The following is a 16,714-nucleotide window of genomic DNA, read 5'->3' on the forward strand; positions in this document are numbered from 1 at the left end:
ACTTAATTGATTTTTATGTAAAAAAATGTGAGGAATTCAATGATGCTATTTGCCAAACTGCATGAGTAACAGCAAATTAGTTATTAGCAAAAAAGTGTGCAAATCGATGCTAGGTCATACTTTAATCGCTATTTATATTATAGTTAATAAAGATGATTGCCTAAAATATTTTTTTTTGGCAAGCTCCATTATTGGTTCATACGAACCAACCATTTTTTTTATAAAAATCAATTAATTATTAGTCCAAAATAATTAATAAACTTTTACAAGCGAATGCTAACAGCTGAGTGAGTTACCGACGCAGTGCGCGCAGCTCCGAGCGACTGGCGGCGATGCGCGCGCAACTGTTTCGTTCAAATTACCCTTCTAGGTGATGTCTCTGATAAAAATAATTTAACGTGATAATAATTATTTAAGTATAAAAATAACTACGAAAAAACCATTTATACTAACTTATACTATAATTAGCTATTTGCAATATTATAATTAGTTTTTAACGTCGTCATTAAAAACAAATTAAAATATATTGTAGCCTTTTGTCAAATTAAAATCAGAAATTTACTTAGAATTTTTGAATATATATTATACATTGATGTGAAAATAAAATCACTTAGTCTTACAGCTCAGGTATAGAGCCCAACGTTTCGGTTAACAATAGATTAGATTGTCAGGCAAGGGTCCTAAGCTGACCTTCGAAAATTTCAACATCTGCTTTACTTCTCCTTCTTATACTACCTTCTTATACTATCATGTGTTTAACATTTGTCTATACTACTGATGTTTTAGAAAATATACTACCCGACCTGATGAGACTACGCCATTCTGACTCAGATATTCTGTACGTATAGACGTTTTACATACGATCTTGTATTTTAAAACTTTTCCTTCATTCACAGTGCGATAAAATAACATTTAAGTTATTCAGTTAATTTTCAATTTAACATTTAAATATATATATATATATATATATATATATATATATATATATATATATATATATATATATATTTATATATATATATATTTATATATTTTTATAAGTACAAACTAGTAATAAAATATTAATACAGTGTAGTGAGTGAATCACGAGGTAGTAATTATTCGTTATACACGTGTTTTCATAAATTTTAAACTCAGTATTGAAAAATGGCCAATCAAAACTCAAATGATATTTGCCTTATTTGTCATTCTGAAATTGTGAATGATAGAACTAGGGTTCTTTCAAAAGGTGCAGTGAAATTGATTGAAGCAAGTAAAACATTTGATGATGATCTGTGGCTGCAGTGGAAAGATTTAGAAGTTGTACATTTACACGATAAATGCAGAAAAGCATATTTAAGTAGAGCAAGTTCAAAATCTGCATTACAGAAAGCTGAGACTTCGAGAAAAAGAGCAGCAGAGGTGATAAGAGTTGCTGATGATGATTCTCCAAGCAAATCAGATGCATTTGACTATTCTCGCTATTGTTTTATTTGCAATGAAGTGTGTAGTGAAGATCGGGAACGATTCAGGCCGAAAAATAAAAGAAGAAAAGTGTGTGTATACTCAGGAAAAACGGACTTGCTTCAAAAAATACGAGTTGCTGCTGCCGTTAAAGATGATCATCTCGGGGTCGCTGTGACGAGTCGTTTACCAGAAGATATTGATTTGTTTGAAAGAAACGCAGTTTATCATAAGCCATGTGTTTCTAAATTTTTATTAAGAAAGCCGACTGTTCAGGAACATCAAGGACGCCCTGCTGATCTAGAAACGCAGGACACTTTTAAAAAAGTTTGCTCTTTTATTGAAAATTCGTCCGATTGCCAATTTTACCTTGATAAATTATATGATCAAATGGGAATGCAGCGGCCAACCAAAAATCATTTTATCAGACTCTTGAAAGATCATTTTGGAGATCGAATGTATTTTTCACGTACTGGCTCAAGTAAGTGTGTGTTAACTTTCACCGGGAAGGTAGATAAACTTCTGGTTCGACATTTGAAATTGATGCAGAATTCCAATGCAGAAGATCGGCGTCTGCAAGTAGTTAAAGCTGCTGCAATAATATTGCGAGAAGATATTCGGAAGCAGATATACAGAAACGACGTTTATCCACCACCCAATAACTTCTTGGAAGATGCTGAAGATAATATCCCTTCTTCTTTGTTAACATTTTTTAATTATCTGACTATGGATCCTAATAAAAGCAAATTTCGAAAAAGTGATGCACCCAGCCATGATACATCGGCCATGAGCCTTGACGAATCTGCTGATGGTTTGACCGATGACAGCGATGGTGAGGAAATTACAGATCCAAATTTTGCTGAACGGATAGACAATGATGAATCATCTCAATGTGATGACAAATTGAAAAGAAAAGTCACGAGCATTTGTCATTCTATAATATCATTGGTGCGACCACGTTCATTTATTTCACCTGTATTATTAGGTCTGTCAATCAGTTTACATCAAAATTTTGGTTCTGAAATGCTTATAGATCTAATATCGTCAATGGGTTTTGGTGCTACTTATAAAGAAGTTCGATTGTTTGAGGCTTCATGTCTTTCAAGAAAGGAATGTACTTCAATGAAAACGATTACATATTCTCCTGGTAGATTTGTTCAATTTGCTTCATATAACGCTGATCATAACACGCGAACAACTGATGGCAAAGGAACTTTTCATGTTTTGGGAAATATTGCAGTAATTGTTCCAAAATCTAATGTACCATCTTTACCATGTATTCCAAGGTTATCCACTGTTCCTGCAGCTGCTGAGGTGGAAATAGAAAATAAAGTGCCGATTATTCCTTTTCAACCCGAAATGAACCGGTCAATGAAAGACATTCTCATTCAAGATGTATTAAATCTAAGAAATTCCGCAGCATCACTTGGTACAACAACTTCAATCGACGAGTACATTCCGGAATCTGAATACATTATGTCTAAAGAAGAAGTGTTATGGAGCTTAGGAGTGTTTTTAAGAATAGAAAATCATCCCCCATGGGCAGGTTTTATGGAAAAACACACCCGTCATCGAGCATATGAAGTTTCACAAACTCTTTTCATGCAATTTATTGATTTGCCCGCAACCTCTGAGGACGCTTTAAACACAAGCATGGTTGTCGCACGAGAAAATGCTGAAATACTTAAACAAGGTACCACTTGTATAACATTTGATCAACCCTTACACTGGAAAGCTAGGAAAATTATTGCTAGCACTGACCCAAGTCAGTTTGAATCAGTCGTAGTTAAACTAGGTAATTTTCATTTACTAATGGCTTACCTCGGTGCGATTGGACACATTATGAAATGCAGTGGAATTGAAGAGTTATTTGGAACGGTTTATGCTGGGAATTCCATTAAAGAAATGATGACAGGAAAAAGTTATGCCCGAGCTATTCGAGGGCATTTCTTAGCTCAAACAGCTTTATTACTGATGATTTTAAAAGAATCAGAACTAACGGACCTTGAAAAAGAAGCAGCAGAACGTATTTTATCATCAGATGTAGATTCAACATTAGAAGGAATGGTATCAAATCACATTATTGCTGACATTACAATAAAATTAAAATCCACGATGGATAAACTAGAAAAAAGAGGCAAAACTTCGAAACTTTGGATTCAATATGTTCGCATGATATCTCTAGTTCGTTCATTGTTACATGCAGACCGATCTACCAACTGGAATCTTCATTTATCTACAATTAAATCAATAATGCCATTTTTTTATAGTGGTGGACGGCATCAGTACTTAAAATCTGCTCATCTTTATCTTCAGGATATGCTAAATTTGAAGACAAAAATGAAAATCAACTCTGAAAAATTGTACAATAGTGAATTGAATCGCTTGCAGGTGGAAAATAATAACTACTCAGAATTATGTGAAGCTGCAGAGGAAGAAATAAAAAATTATTACAACGATTACTTAGGAAGAAAGGTTGTGGATCTTTATCATGATAATCTAACTGATTTGAAGACCAGATATCAAGAATCATCCATGGAATTTGAAGAAGAAAAAGAGAAACTTCAATCTCGTTTCGGTGACAGTTTAGATAAATTATGTGATGAATTATGTGCCGAAGAAATTTTAAAATTGCAAAAACATTATAAAAATCTATCCGACTCAAATAAAGAAGCTCAAGATAAGTTAATCGATCGATATGGTGATAATTTCTTGCAAGAATATTTTAATTGTATCAAAAACTTTACAATTAGAAGATCTGAAAAGTTTTGGTGTGGTCTTTCACTTGATTTAAACACGGAGCAAACTCTTATGCGAGTGGGAAAAGATGTTGGTAAAGGATTTACCCACGGACGTGGAGTAACACCGAGTGTACTGTCAACCTGGATTCATAGCTTGCCATTTACGGTGCCAATCTGTCAGTGCATTGAAGATTTCACGGGAACACATTCGATACACAGCGAGCAACACAAAGATTTAAATGAGGGTAACATTAAGCGTTTTTACAAGGATTTAAAACTATTTTCTAATTGGTTAGAAAAGCATCCGCCATTTTTGGAGTTGGCACAAGTAATTAATATAGGGACGGGGATTGTGGGTGGACCTGATGTTAATTGTTTTGATGCTCAAAGAATTGGCGAAGAATCTTATAATCAAATGTTACTAAACAGTACTAGTTTCGATAATTTAGCTGTATCCAGGAGCAAAGTGATCACAATTGCGACCAGCAAAAGTAATTTCGTTGTCAATGGTAAAAAAATACAGATCGACCCAATGATGTTGTATGAACGAATGATTCGTTTATCTCCGTCAGAAGAACAATTGAACAATTTTTTCCAATTTGAATTATGTCCGTTTCCTTTGACATTATTCGAAGATTTTGAAACAATGCGTGTTCCGAAAATTTCATTTTTTAAATTTTTTGACAGTTATAAATCAAATTTCAATAAAAATGATTGCTTCTTCGTTATAGACGGAGAGTATTTATTAAAGAAAGTAACTTGGACTGGAGCAACAAACTACAGAGGAATTTTCAACAAGTATGTCGAATTTGTCAAAAATAATTTCAAAAATAATGTCAAAATTTACTTTGAGGGTGAAGGCTTCCTTGATCAAGATCCAATAGCTGCAATGAAATATAAACAATCATTATTATCTTCATGTTGCACTATTGAATTTACAGAAGCTAATGTTGCTACTCATGCAAAAGATAAATTACTATCAAATTCCGCAAATAAATCACGTTTCATCAATCTATTGAAAAAAGTGTTGATCGAAGAAAATATACAGGTTGAAGTTATTGAGCCTAAATACTTTGCAAAAACTGTTGTTGATTCCATTGTTTCTGTCACGTCTACCGGTGTGAAGTGTCTCGCCAGTGAAAACATCGATCTCCTTGTGCTTTTAAGCTCTGTTGTGACAGAGAAACATTTCTATTTTTTAAAACCAAATGTCGGTGCAGCCCATGAACAAATTTATTCAATTGATTTAATTCGCGAGAAATTTGTCGATTACTGTAAATATTTACCAATTCTACACGCTTTCACAGGATGTCAAACTACGTCTGCTATTTATAATTATGGTAAAATATCCATAATAAATAGCTTCATGAAATCAATGGACGTTATGAAAATTTGGCTTGATTTATTTAATAACCCAGCAAACGAAATTGACGGTATCGCCACCGCTGGAAATTTTCTTTTTTATAAGATTTATAAATTAACGGACGCTACATCATTATGTCAAAGTAGACATAAAGTTTATCATCGGGTATGTGCTAGTAAAAAAAATAAAATTACTCCTGCTTTATTGCCACCAACAGATAACGCAGCTAAATTCCATTCTTTACGAGTATTTTACCAAGTACAATTATGGACCGGAAATCGAGAAATCAATCCAACATATTGGGGGTGGAAAAAAAATGACATCCTTCATTACTTACAACCTATTACCACTACCCATCCAGTAGCACCTGATGCTTTACTAAAAAACATTGATTGTGCCTGCAAAACTGCATGTGACAGTAGCCAATGTACATGCAGAAAATCCGGAATGCCGTGTACAGATTCATGCAAATATTGCAGTGGGGACGCTTGTACAAATTGTGAGAAAAATCAACCCCATAACGACGTTGATTCAGATGACGAAGAAGCTATTGAAAAAGAAAAATCCCTTGAAACCAGTGTAGCGGCTGAAGAAGACGATGAAGAACCTTTTAATATTGTATCCCATTTTTTTAAAACCGTAAAATGAATATGTATTTTTTGAACAAATAAAAATCAATACTGTATATATGTGTTTACCTAATTTATCTGACATCCTAAAACACTTATAATACTTTACTTAATTTCAGAATTTTTTAAATATTTATCGAGCTTTGTAATTATATAAAAGATTTTAGTAACTGTTCGTGGCTTAAAAAGAAAATGATGTCTAAGTTTCCTGGTATAAGTGAGTATAAATGATTTTTTTGCAGTAATATTTACTGATAATTAATTAAAATTTTTATACTTAAATATTGAATGAGTATAATGTCAATATTAAAAGTAAAAATAGTAACAACTATCAGTTGAATGTAATATTAAATAATTATTATCACGTTAAATTATTTTTATCAGAGACATCACCTAGAAGGGTAATTTGAACGAAACAGTTGCGCGCGCATCGCCGCCAGTCGCTCGGAGCTGCGCGCACTGCGTCGGTAACTCACTCAGCTGTTAGCATTCGCTTGTAAAGTTTATTAATTATTTTGGACTAATAATTAATTGATTTTTATAAAAATGGTTGGTTCGTATGAACCAATAATGGAGCTTGCCAAAAATATTTTAGGCAATCATCTTTATTAACTATAATATAAATAGCGATTAAAGTATGACCTAGCATCGATTTGCACACTTTTTTGCTAATAACTAATTTGCTGTTACTCATGCAGTTTGGCAAATAGCATCATTGAATTCCTCACATTTTTTTACATACAAATCAATTAAGTTTGCCCGGTTTATAATTTTGTTGCCAAACACTTCGTCGTAGGGACAGTAGACTAGTAGGGGGATTTCAATTAATTATATAACGTATGAATGGATTGATGATTAATTTTTTAATTTTGAACGGAAGATAGTAGTCTGGTACTTTCACACATAATTTAAGCTCATCAAGATCTATGAATAATTTTCTGATGGTTAACAATTTATCAATTGTTACAGATGTCACACTGGCCTTGTGTAAAGTTAGCTGCTCATACCGTAGCAATGAGTGCTGTCCAAGCGAGCCAGAAAGAACACGATGAAACAGATACTGTGTCTGCAATGGCTTCACTATCAATGCAGCAGCCGACTAATTTAACGTAATTACCATCATAATTTTAAATAATAAGTACATGGATTTAAATAAAAAATAAGTACTTATAAAATTTATTTTTTAACTACAGAAAAACGCCCGAACATTCCCGTGAAGTTTCCGAAGAGCCAATGGAGCAGGATGAAACAAAGTAAATGATAAAAAAAAAATCCTCAATGTTTTTATGAATTTTAAATTAATTGTTGATGGATCTTCGTATGAATTTAATTAGTCTATTGAGAGAAAAAATTCAAATATTTTAATAAGTTTAAAATACCTGCCGTATTTTTACATAAATTAAAATACCAAATTTATTAAATTAATTAATTAATTAATTAATTAATTAAATGAATTTTTTCATACCGGAGCCCTCCATATTTAAAAAAAAAATTTTTCAATGGAGATTTATTGAAATTGAAGTTTTCACGGCTGGGCCGTAATTTTAATTATATTGTAAAAAAAAAATTATTTAAGATTTGATAAAAAAAAGTTGATAATTTTTTTGTTAATTTTATCTTGAACAATATTTGAATATTGACGTTGTTTAACAATATAAAATAATTATTTGTAAATATATCTTAATGATATAAAAATATTATAAATAAGACAAGTAAAGGTTTTGAGAACCGATACGTAATTTGTAAATAATTATATTTTTTTTTTTGTTTCATTTTAATATAATTATAATTATAATTTTGCTTCTATTATTATTATTTTACACCTTTAATTATTAAATTTATATAATTTATAATTATATAAATAATTAATTAATTTTAAATAACATATTAATTGTATGAGTGTCTTAAATAGACAACGAATCATTTATTGTAAATTCAATATTTTACTATTATTAGAAATAAATATATAACACTTAAATTTACATTATGTAAATGATTCAACGAAGAATTCATAATTATCACGCCCAATGTTCTAATCAAGCCACTGTAATATTATTTTAAATAACGCTAAAAAATAAAAATAAATGTATAATAGTTGAATATGAACAAAACAATTAAATGTTACATCATTAAATGTGTAACAGTAATTATGAGATGAAATAAAAAGACAATAGAGTTAGATACAAATTTTTTCTCTCTATTAATCGAGAATTTGTGTGATTGCTGGTCAATAACACAATTACTTTTTTTTTATGGTACTGCGTATTGAAATTATGTTATATTGATTATTTTTCTTTGTTTTTAATGTTGAGAAAAAATTTTTTTATTATTGAAAATTTTAATTAAAATATTATTGTGATTATAAGTATATTTGAATATATTTACTAGAAATAAATTGTAATATGAAAGTTGACTAATGTAAATCTTATGTTGTAAAAATTTTGATTCGGTATATTTTGTAAATATATATCTATATTATTAAGAGAATAATAAAAAATTTTGTTTCCAGGATATTCATATAAAAAAATTCGTTTTTTTTTTTAGTGAAATTTAGTGTCATTGCAAAGGTCTTGACTTGAATTTGTGCCTTTTAAAGGTTTCATTACATTCTCACCGATAATTAATTTATTATGATAAATATTTAGGCTGCATTCGAAAATGTATCTCTAGATACATAATTAAGAAATTACCTTGTATCTTGTGAAATATTGACATTTTTAAATATATAAGCTCATCCCGATGTTATACTCATTGAGACCTTTCATTTGAGTACCCATATCAATTTTTCATATATTTTATACATTTATATATATGTATATATGAAATATATAAAAAATGCCATGTGGGGACTCAAATGAAAGGTCTCGATGAGTTTAACATCGGAATGAGCTTATACTTTTAAAAACGTCAATATTTAAGAAAGTACAGTCCAATTTAACATAATTAAGAAATAACCTTGTATTTTGTGAGCTATTGACATTTATAAAGATATAAGCTCATTCCAACGTTACACTCATCAAGACCTTTCATTTGAGTGACCACATCAATTTTTCATATATTTTATATATTTATATATATATGTATATATGAAAAATATATCAAAAATTCATGTGGGTATTCAAATAAAAGCTCTTGATGAGTGTAACATTGGAATGAGCTTATATATTTAAAAGCGTCAATATTTAAGAAAGTACAGTCCAATTTAACTTAATTAAGAAATGACCTTGCATTTTGTCAACTATTGACATTTTTAAAGATATAAGCTCATATCGATGTTCCACTCATCGAGACCTTTCATTTGAGTACCCACATCAATTTTTCATATATTTTATACATTTATATATATATGTATATATGAAAAATATATCAAAAATGCCATGTGGGGACTCAAATGAAAGGTCTCGATGAGTTTAACATCGGAATGAGCTTATATCTTTAAAAACGTCAATATTTAAGAAAGTACAGTCCAATTTAACATAATTAAGAAATGACCTTATATCTTGAAAACTATTGACATTTTTTAAAATATAAGCTTATCCCGATGTTACACTCATCGAGACCTTTCATTTGAGTACCCACATCAATTTTTCATATATTTTATATATTTATATATTTGTATATATGAAAAATATATCAAAGTGCATGTGGGTACTCAAATGAAAGCACTTGATGAGCATAACATTAGAATGAGCTTATATATTTAAAAGCGTCAATATTTAAGAAAGTACAATGTAATTTAACAAAAGTCTCTATTTAACAAAGCAAAATTTTAATTTTTCATAGTTCACAATTCACATCAGTCACATAGTGACTGGGTTGCTAGTTTTTATTAGAGGTCAACTTTCAAAAAAATTTTATTATTTTTAAATATATCATTTGTAACATATATATATTTAATAACGATAAAATGAAGTAATTAAATTTCTTAAAAAAATTCTAAAAAAATTTATCTTTGGAAATAATTTTTCGCTGGCCAGTACAATCTGGTAAAATATACAAATAATATTAATTTTAAAATACTCAATACTATCTTAACTAATATATAATATATATATTAATAAAAAAAAAAAAAAAAATGTAATTGAAAAAAATGTACAGGGTATTGAAAAAACGATGCACGTTAAAGTGTAAAGATAAATTGCGCGTTTCCCATAAGAAGTAAAGATAATTGTAACTGTTAATATGTACATATGATTATCATTATTATTATTATCATTAAAAAAATTATTATAATTATCTATCACTATTATTAATAAAAATAATTATCATTTAACATTTATGATTAATATTATTATAATTATAAAAAAATAAATTATAATAAAATAATTATTGTATTATTATTTTATTTGTTAATTGTTAATTAAATTTTTTTTTCTGGTGAACAAAGGCTGGTGCGATTTTTGTGATACATTGTAAAAAGTCAAGAAAATATTATCGCGAATGGGGGCATAAATTAAAGAAGAAATATATACATATTAAATATTTAATAAAAATATATAAATAATTATATTATCAAAATACAAGCATTTATTTTTGTGTCATGCATTTTATGAAAGCACAGATGATATATATATATAAAAAAAAAAAAAAAAATAAATAATTAAATTAAATACATAAAAAAAATATTTAAAAATTTTTTGACACATTAAGATGCATATATATATTCAAAGTCATATATATTATAAATTAATATTTAATCCACTGTAATTAAATGGTGGGTAAAGCACGAGAATCTCAAATTATTAATAATTGTTGTATGTTGCCCTTATTATTAAATGTATCTTAAAAAAAAAAAAAAAAAAAAAAAAAAATACGTCACAAGTGAAGCTAAAAAATGTTCGTTATATAATTAATAATTATAAATAATAAAAGTATGTAAGCCCAGTCTATGTGAGCAAATATATATAAATATTATATAAAAAAATTATAAATATAAATATAATTATGATTATTTACACAATAAGCACATCTTTAAGGATGTTAACACTTTAATTATTGATTATTGATAAATATATAAATTATTTTATCGCGATGTTATTAAGGTACGATAAATCAATTTTTTATTACTATTAAATTATTTATTATAATCATAATTATTCATTGAATTTTTTTATATGAATAAAATTATTTTAGGTCAAATTTTATTGGTAAAATTAAATTTTTAGAGAAGAAATATTTAATTTTTATTTAAGTAATATGAATTATCCTAAAGAGCTTGGCCTAAATTTTTCGATAGTAATAATAATAATGAACAGGTATTTTTATTTTCATATAAATTTGTTGTTATGTTTTAGTAGTATTGATATATTATGTGTAATTTTTAAAGAAGAAATAATTAAAAACGTGCGAGATAAGCGACAGATACTTATTACATTCCGGTATCATTTATTGTTTAAGTTAATAAATAATAATAATTATTATAATTATTATTAATATTATGATGATAAAAAAAATAATATTGACACGTTTAAAAATATACTATATATTTATAAGTTATATTATTGTATTGATTAATAAAAATAATCAATTGATTAATGATGCAAGTCCATGTTAAGACTTAAGCACGAAAATAATATAATGTCTATGTTTTATTGAGCATAGCTTTATTGTAATTGTAATAGTAAAAAAACTACACATTTTTTATGTATATAAATGTACCTTTTAAATTAATTTTCAATAAAAATATAGTCATTGTGTTTAAATTTTTTTTGTTCAGAAAAATTTATTTTTTTTTAACTAGAAGTAAGTTTTTTTTTAAAGCTCATCCTGATGTTACACTCATCGAGACCTTTCATTTGAGTACGCACATCAATTTTTCATATATTTATATTTATATATATATATATATATATATATATATATATATATATATATATATATATATATATATATATGAAAAATATATCAAAAATGCTTGTGGGTACTCAAATGAAAGCTCTTGATGAGTGCAACATCGGGATGAGCTAATATCTTTAAAAACGTTAATATTTAAGAAAGTACAGTCCAATTTAATATAATTGAGAAATGACCTTGTATCTTGTGAAGTATTGACATTCTTGAAGATATAAGCTCACCCCGATGTTATAATCATTGAGACCTTTCATATGAGTACCCACATCAATTTTTCATATATTTTATATACTTATGAATATTATATATATGTATATATGAAAAATATATCAAAAATGGATGTGGGTACTCAAATAAAAGCTCTTGATGAGTGTAACATAGGGATGAGCTTATATCTTTAAAAACGTTAATATTTAAGAAAGTACAGTACAATTTAACATAATTAAGAAATGATCTTGTATCTTGTGAACTATTGAGATTTTCAAAGAAATAAGCTCATTCCGACATTACACTCACTGAGACCTTTCATTTGAATATCCACAATAATTTTTTATATATTTATATATATATATGAAAAATATATCAAAAATGCTTGTGGGTACTCAAATGAAAGCTCTTGATGAGTGTAACCCCGGAATGAGCTTATATCTTTAAGAATGGCAATATTAAAGAAAGTACAGGGCATTTTAATAAATATCTTGTGAACTATTGACATTTTTAAAGATATAAGCTCACTCCGAGATTACGTTAATCGAAACCTTTCATTTGAGTACCCACATAAATTTTTCATATATTTATATATATTATATATATGTATATATAAAAAATATATCAAAAATGCATGTGGGTACTCAAATGAAAGCTCTTGATGTTCATAACATAGGGATGAGCTTATATCTTCAAAAACGTCAATATTTAAGAAAGTACAATTTTTTCATTTTATTTGATAAAGAAATTTGTTTTAAAAATTATTTCTAAAAAATTACATTTTTAATTTATTAAAATTTTTTTTTTTTTAATTATTAGAGGATGAATAAATAAGCGAAATAAAAAATAATTGTTTGCTAAAAGCTCTGAGTATAATGTATTATAGTAATAGAAGTAGTATTGGATTATATGAAACGAAATTTAATAAATTTATAAGAGCTGAATTATATTACGCAGACGGTCGTCTCGTACTCGAGTTGATATTAAACTTGAGAATTAATAGCAGAGTTGAGCATAAAAAAAAGCGAATATAAACTCTATAAAACTCTTGATTGTTTTCCGAGCTTATATATTATTAGCAAACTTTTCCGTCTCATAAAATATAAATCGTAGGGTATTAAACTAGATGAAACGAGAAAATTAACATATAAAAATTCTGTTTAAATAAGCTGTTTAACTACGTTATTATCGTACAATTCCTAGCTTTACTGGATTTAAAACTTTTAACATTACTAAACTTTCCTTTCTACTTGTTAATAAATCATTCTTTTTATTTTTTATTTAATCTCTCCTTCATAAATAAACTCATTTGAATTAAAAATAAATCACAAACTTTGTTAATTTTTATTATTTGAATTTCAACTTAAAAAATGACATAAATTAATTTATTATTATTATTGTTACTATTTATTTATTAAGGCCATTAAGTCAAGACTCCCTGCGGCCCTCCAAAGTAAATACAAAATTTTTATACAATAATGTAAAACAATATTGAAAAATTATTAAATGACTTTAGCTATAACATTCCATCATAATTAGTAAAAGTAAGTATTAAAATTTTTTTTTTATTCTTTCACTTTTTTACAACAAAAATGGATTTTTTATTTTTTTTCAAAATTAAAATTCAAAAAAATAAATCTCTTACTTGCAAAATAAAACAAATATATATATATATTTCTTCTTAAGTTACAGCATTTATCCACGCGTGAATCAACTTGTACGTCTTCTTGTTTTTTGTGCTTTAATAATTAATAACTCAGCAACAAATAATCGTAGAAACTTGAAAAAAAAATTCATTTTTTTCGTTATTAAGTCCTAAAATTAATCCGATCTAATGCTCTACTATCTCTGAATACATAATTAAAAAATTACCTTGTATCTCGTGAACTATTGACATTTTTAAAGATATAAGCTCACTCCGACATTACACTCATCGAGATCTTTCATTTGAGCACCCACATCATTTTTTCATATATTTATATATATTATATATATGTATATATGAAAAATATGTCAAAATGCATGTGGGTACTCAAATGAAAGCTCTTGATGAGTGTAACACCGGGATGAGCTTATATCTTTAAAAATATCAATAGTTAATAAAATACAGTGCAATTTAACATAATAAGAAATGATCTTGTATCTCGTGAACCATTAACATTTTTAAAGATATAAGCTCATCCCAGTGTTACACTCGTCAAGAGCTTTCATTTGAGTACCCACATGCATTTTTCATATATACATATATATAATATATATAAATATATGAAAAAATAATGTGGGTACTCAAATGAAAGGTCTTGACGAGCGCAATACTGGGATGAGCTTATATCTTTAAAAATGTGAATAGTTAAGAAAATACGGTGCAATTTAACATAATTAAGAAATGACCTCGTATCTTGAGAACTCGTGACATTTTTAAAGATATAAGCTCATCCTGATGTTACACTCATCGAGACCTTTCATTTGAGTACCCACATCAATTTTTCATATATTTATATATATGTATATATGAAAAATATATCAATAATGCATGTGGGTATTCAAAAGAAAGCTCTTGATGAGTATAACATCGGAATGAGCTTAAATCTTTAAAAATGTCAATAGTTAAGAAAATACTGTGCAATTTAACATAATTAAGAAATGACTTTGTATCTTGAGAACTCGTGACATTTTTAAAGATATAAGCTCATCCTGATGTTACACTCATCGAGACCTTTCATTTGAGTACCCACATCAATTTTTCATATATTTATATATATGTATATATGAAAAATATATCAATAATGCATGTGGGTACTCAAATGAAAGCCCTTGATGAGTGTAATACCGGGATGAGCTTATATCTTTAAAAACGTCCATATTTAAGAAAGTACAGTGCAATTTAACAAGAGTCATTATTTAATAAAGCAAAATTTTATTTTTTATTCATTTATAGTTCACAAGTCACGGCTTGTGATCCGGTCACGTAGTGACTGCAAGGCTGCTAGTTAACTTTAAATACTATATTAATTTTTTAAAATTAAAGGAAAGTTATGAGAAAGGAAAATTAAAAACAATTAATAAATTGGGATTGAAATCGTTTAATTAAGTTTTGTTTTTTGTACAGAAAACAATTAATAATGAACATAAATTCATTGCAAATCACCATCATATATTAGCATTTTATGCGTAGTGACTATTTACTACAATAATATGTTTTATAACTTCAAGATTTTTAACTATATGTATGTTATCATTAATATAATTATTATTATTAATATTTATTATTATTATCATTAATATTTATCTATGTAAAATGGTGTTTTGTCGGGCATTGTACATGATTAAGGGATTTAGTATTTTTTTGTATTGTGTGCACGATAATATTATTATTATTTTTATTATTATCATTATTATTTAATAATAATAATTAATTTCTTCACAAAAAAATTGATAATAAAATCCGACATAATGATAAATAATATCGATTGATATTATTACAATCAATAATAATAATAATATTAATAATAATATTTAAAATTTATATCCTAATATATTTATTTTTTCTTGTAATTTATCATAAATCATTATTAATATAATACAGAGCTGATTATGTATACAGTATGTTCTATAATTCTATTGATTATATTTATGTATTTACAATTAATAATTAATAATTAAAAACAAATAAAAAATATCTGGAGCGCGATTGGAAAAAATCTACTTAAAACTCTCATAATATTTTAAAATTTTTTTTTTCACTTTATATTTATTTAAAAAATAAAAAAATTAACTTTAAATACGTCAACAAAACAGAAATTTATTATAATTATTATTTTATTATAATTAATCTTATTCTGCCTGCAGTCTCGATTGTTAAATAATTTTATTACACAATGTGCGTTTTAGTTATAATTAATAATTAATAATTATATAAAAAATTTTATTCATTAATTAATTTAAACTTAAGACAATTATCTCAATAATTAAAAATATAAAGAAGAATTAAAAATAATTAAGATAATTGTCCTAAATTTTTTATAATAAAAAAAATTAAAAACAATCCTGCAGTCATTTTATAATATTTACTTATAAATTAATAATTAATTAATTAATTAATTATAACAAAAAAAATAATAAATGTGTACTGTAGGTACATCGCGCATTTATCGCTGGCTATTTAATAATACCAAATTAATTAATATTAATTAATACAAAATAATATTTTAAAAAATATAAACGTAACATTTAAAACTCCTGATGCTGGCACAAATAAATTTTTTTTTTTTAATTTTTAATAAAATACTGCAAGCAATAGTGACTGTCAAGGTTCATTTTAAATATAATTATTTATTAATTAAATAAAGTTTCATGTAATTAGACAATGCAATTGTTATAATTTTTATTATAAACATTTAATAAGTATATATACGCATACGTATACGAAGTTTACTTTATTACTATAAATATAATGGTAAAAATAAAATTTATTCAGGATT

The 16,714-nt window shown here is 26.7% G+C and overlaps 1 protein-coding gene across 17 annotated transcripts in view; it reads left to right on the top strand.

Moving 5' to 3' along the window:
- Positions 1-7,596, top strand: part of LOC123273887 (histone deacetylase 5) — a 132,521-nt gene extending 124,925 nt beyond the window's left edge. For 9 of the 17 annotated variants that reach the window (XM_044741410.1, XM_044741421.1, XM_044741416.1 and 6 more), the window contains 2 exons: positions 7,146-7,285; positions 7,370-7,595. In XM_044741410.1, coding sequence (XP_044597345.1) covers positions 7,146-7,285; positions 7,370-7,433 — 204 coding nt within the window. In that variant the 3' untranslated portion in view covers positions 7,434-7,595. Of the gene's footprint in view, positions 1-7,145; positions 7,286-7,369 lie in introns of all 17 variants that reach the window. The other 8 variants (XM_044741450.1, XM_044741468.1, XM_044741425.1 and 5 more) reach the window with 1 other exon arrangement.
- The last annotated feature ends 9,118 nt before the right edge of the window (positions 7,597-16,714 follow it).

The sequence above is a fragment of the Cotesia glomerata genome, linkage group LG1, assembly GCF_020080835.1.
Source record: "Cotesia glomerata isolate CgM1 linkage group LG1, MPM_Cglom_v2.3, whole genome shotgun sequence".
NCBI classification, from domain to species: domain Eukaryota; kingdom Metazoa; phylum Arthropoda; class Insecta; order Hymenoptera; family Braconidae; genus Cotesia; species Cotesia glomerata.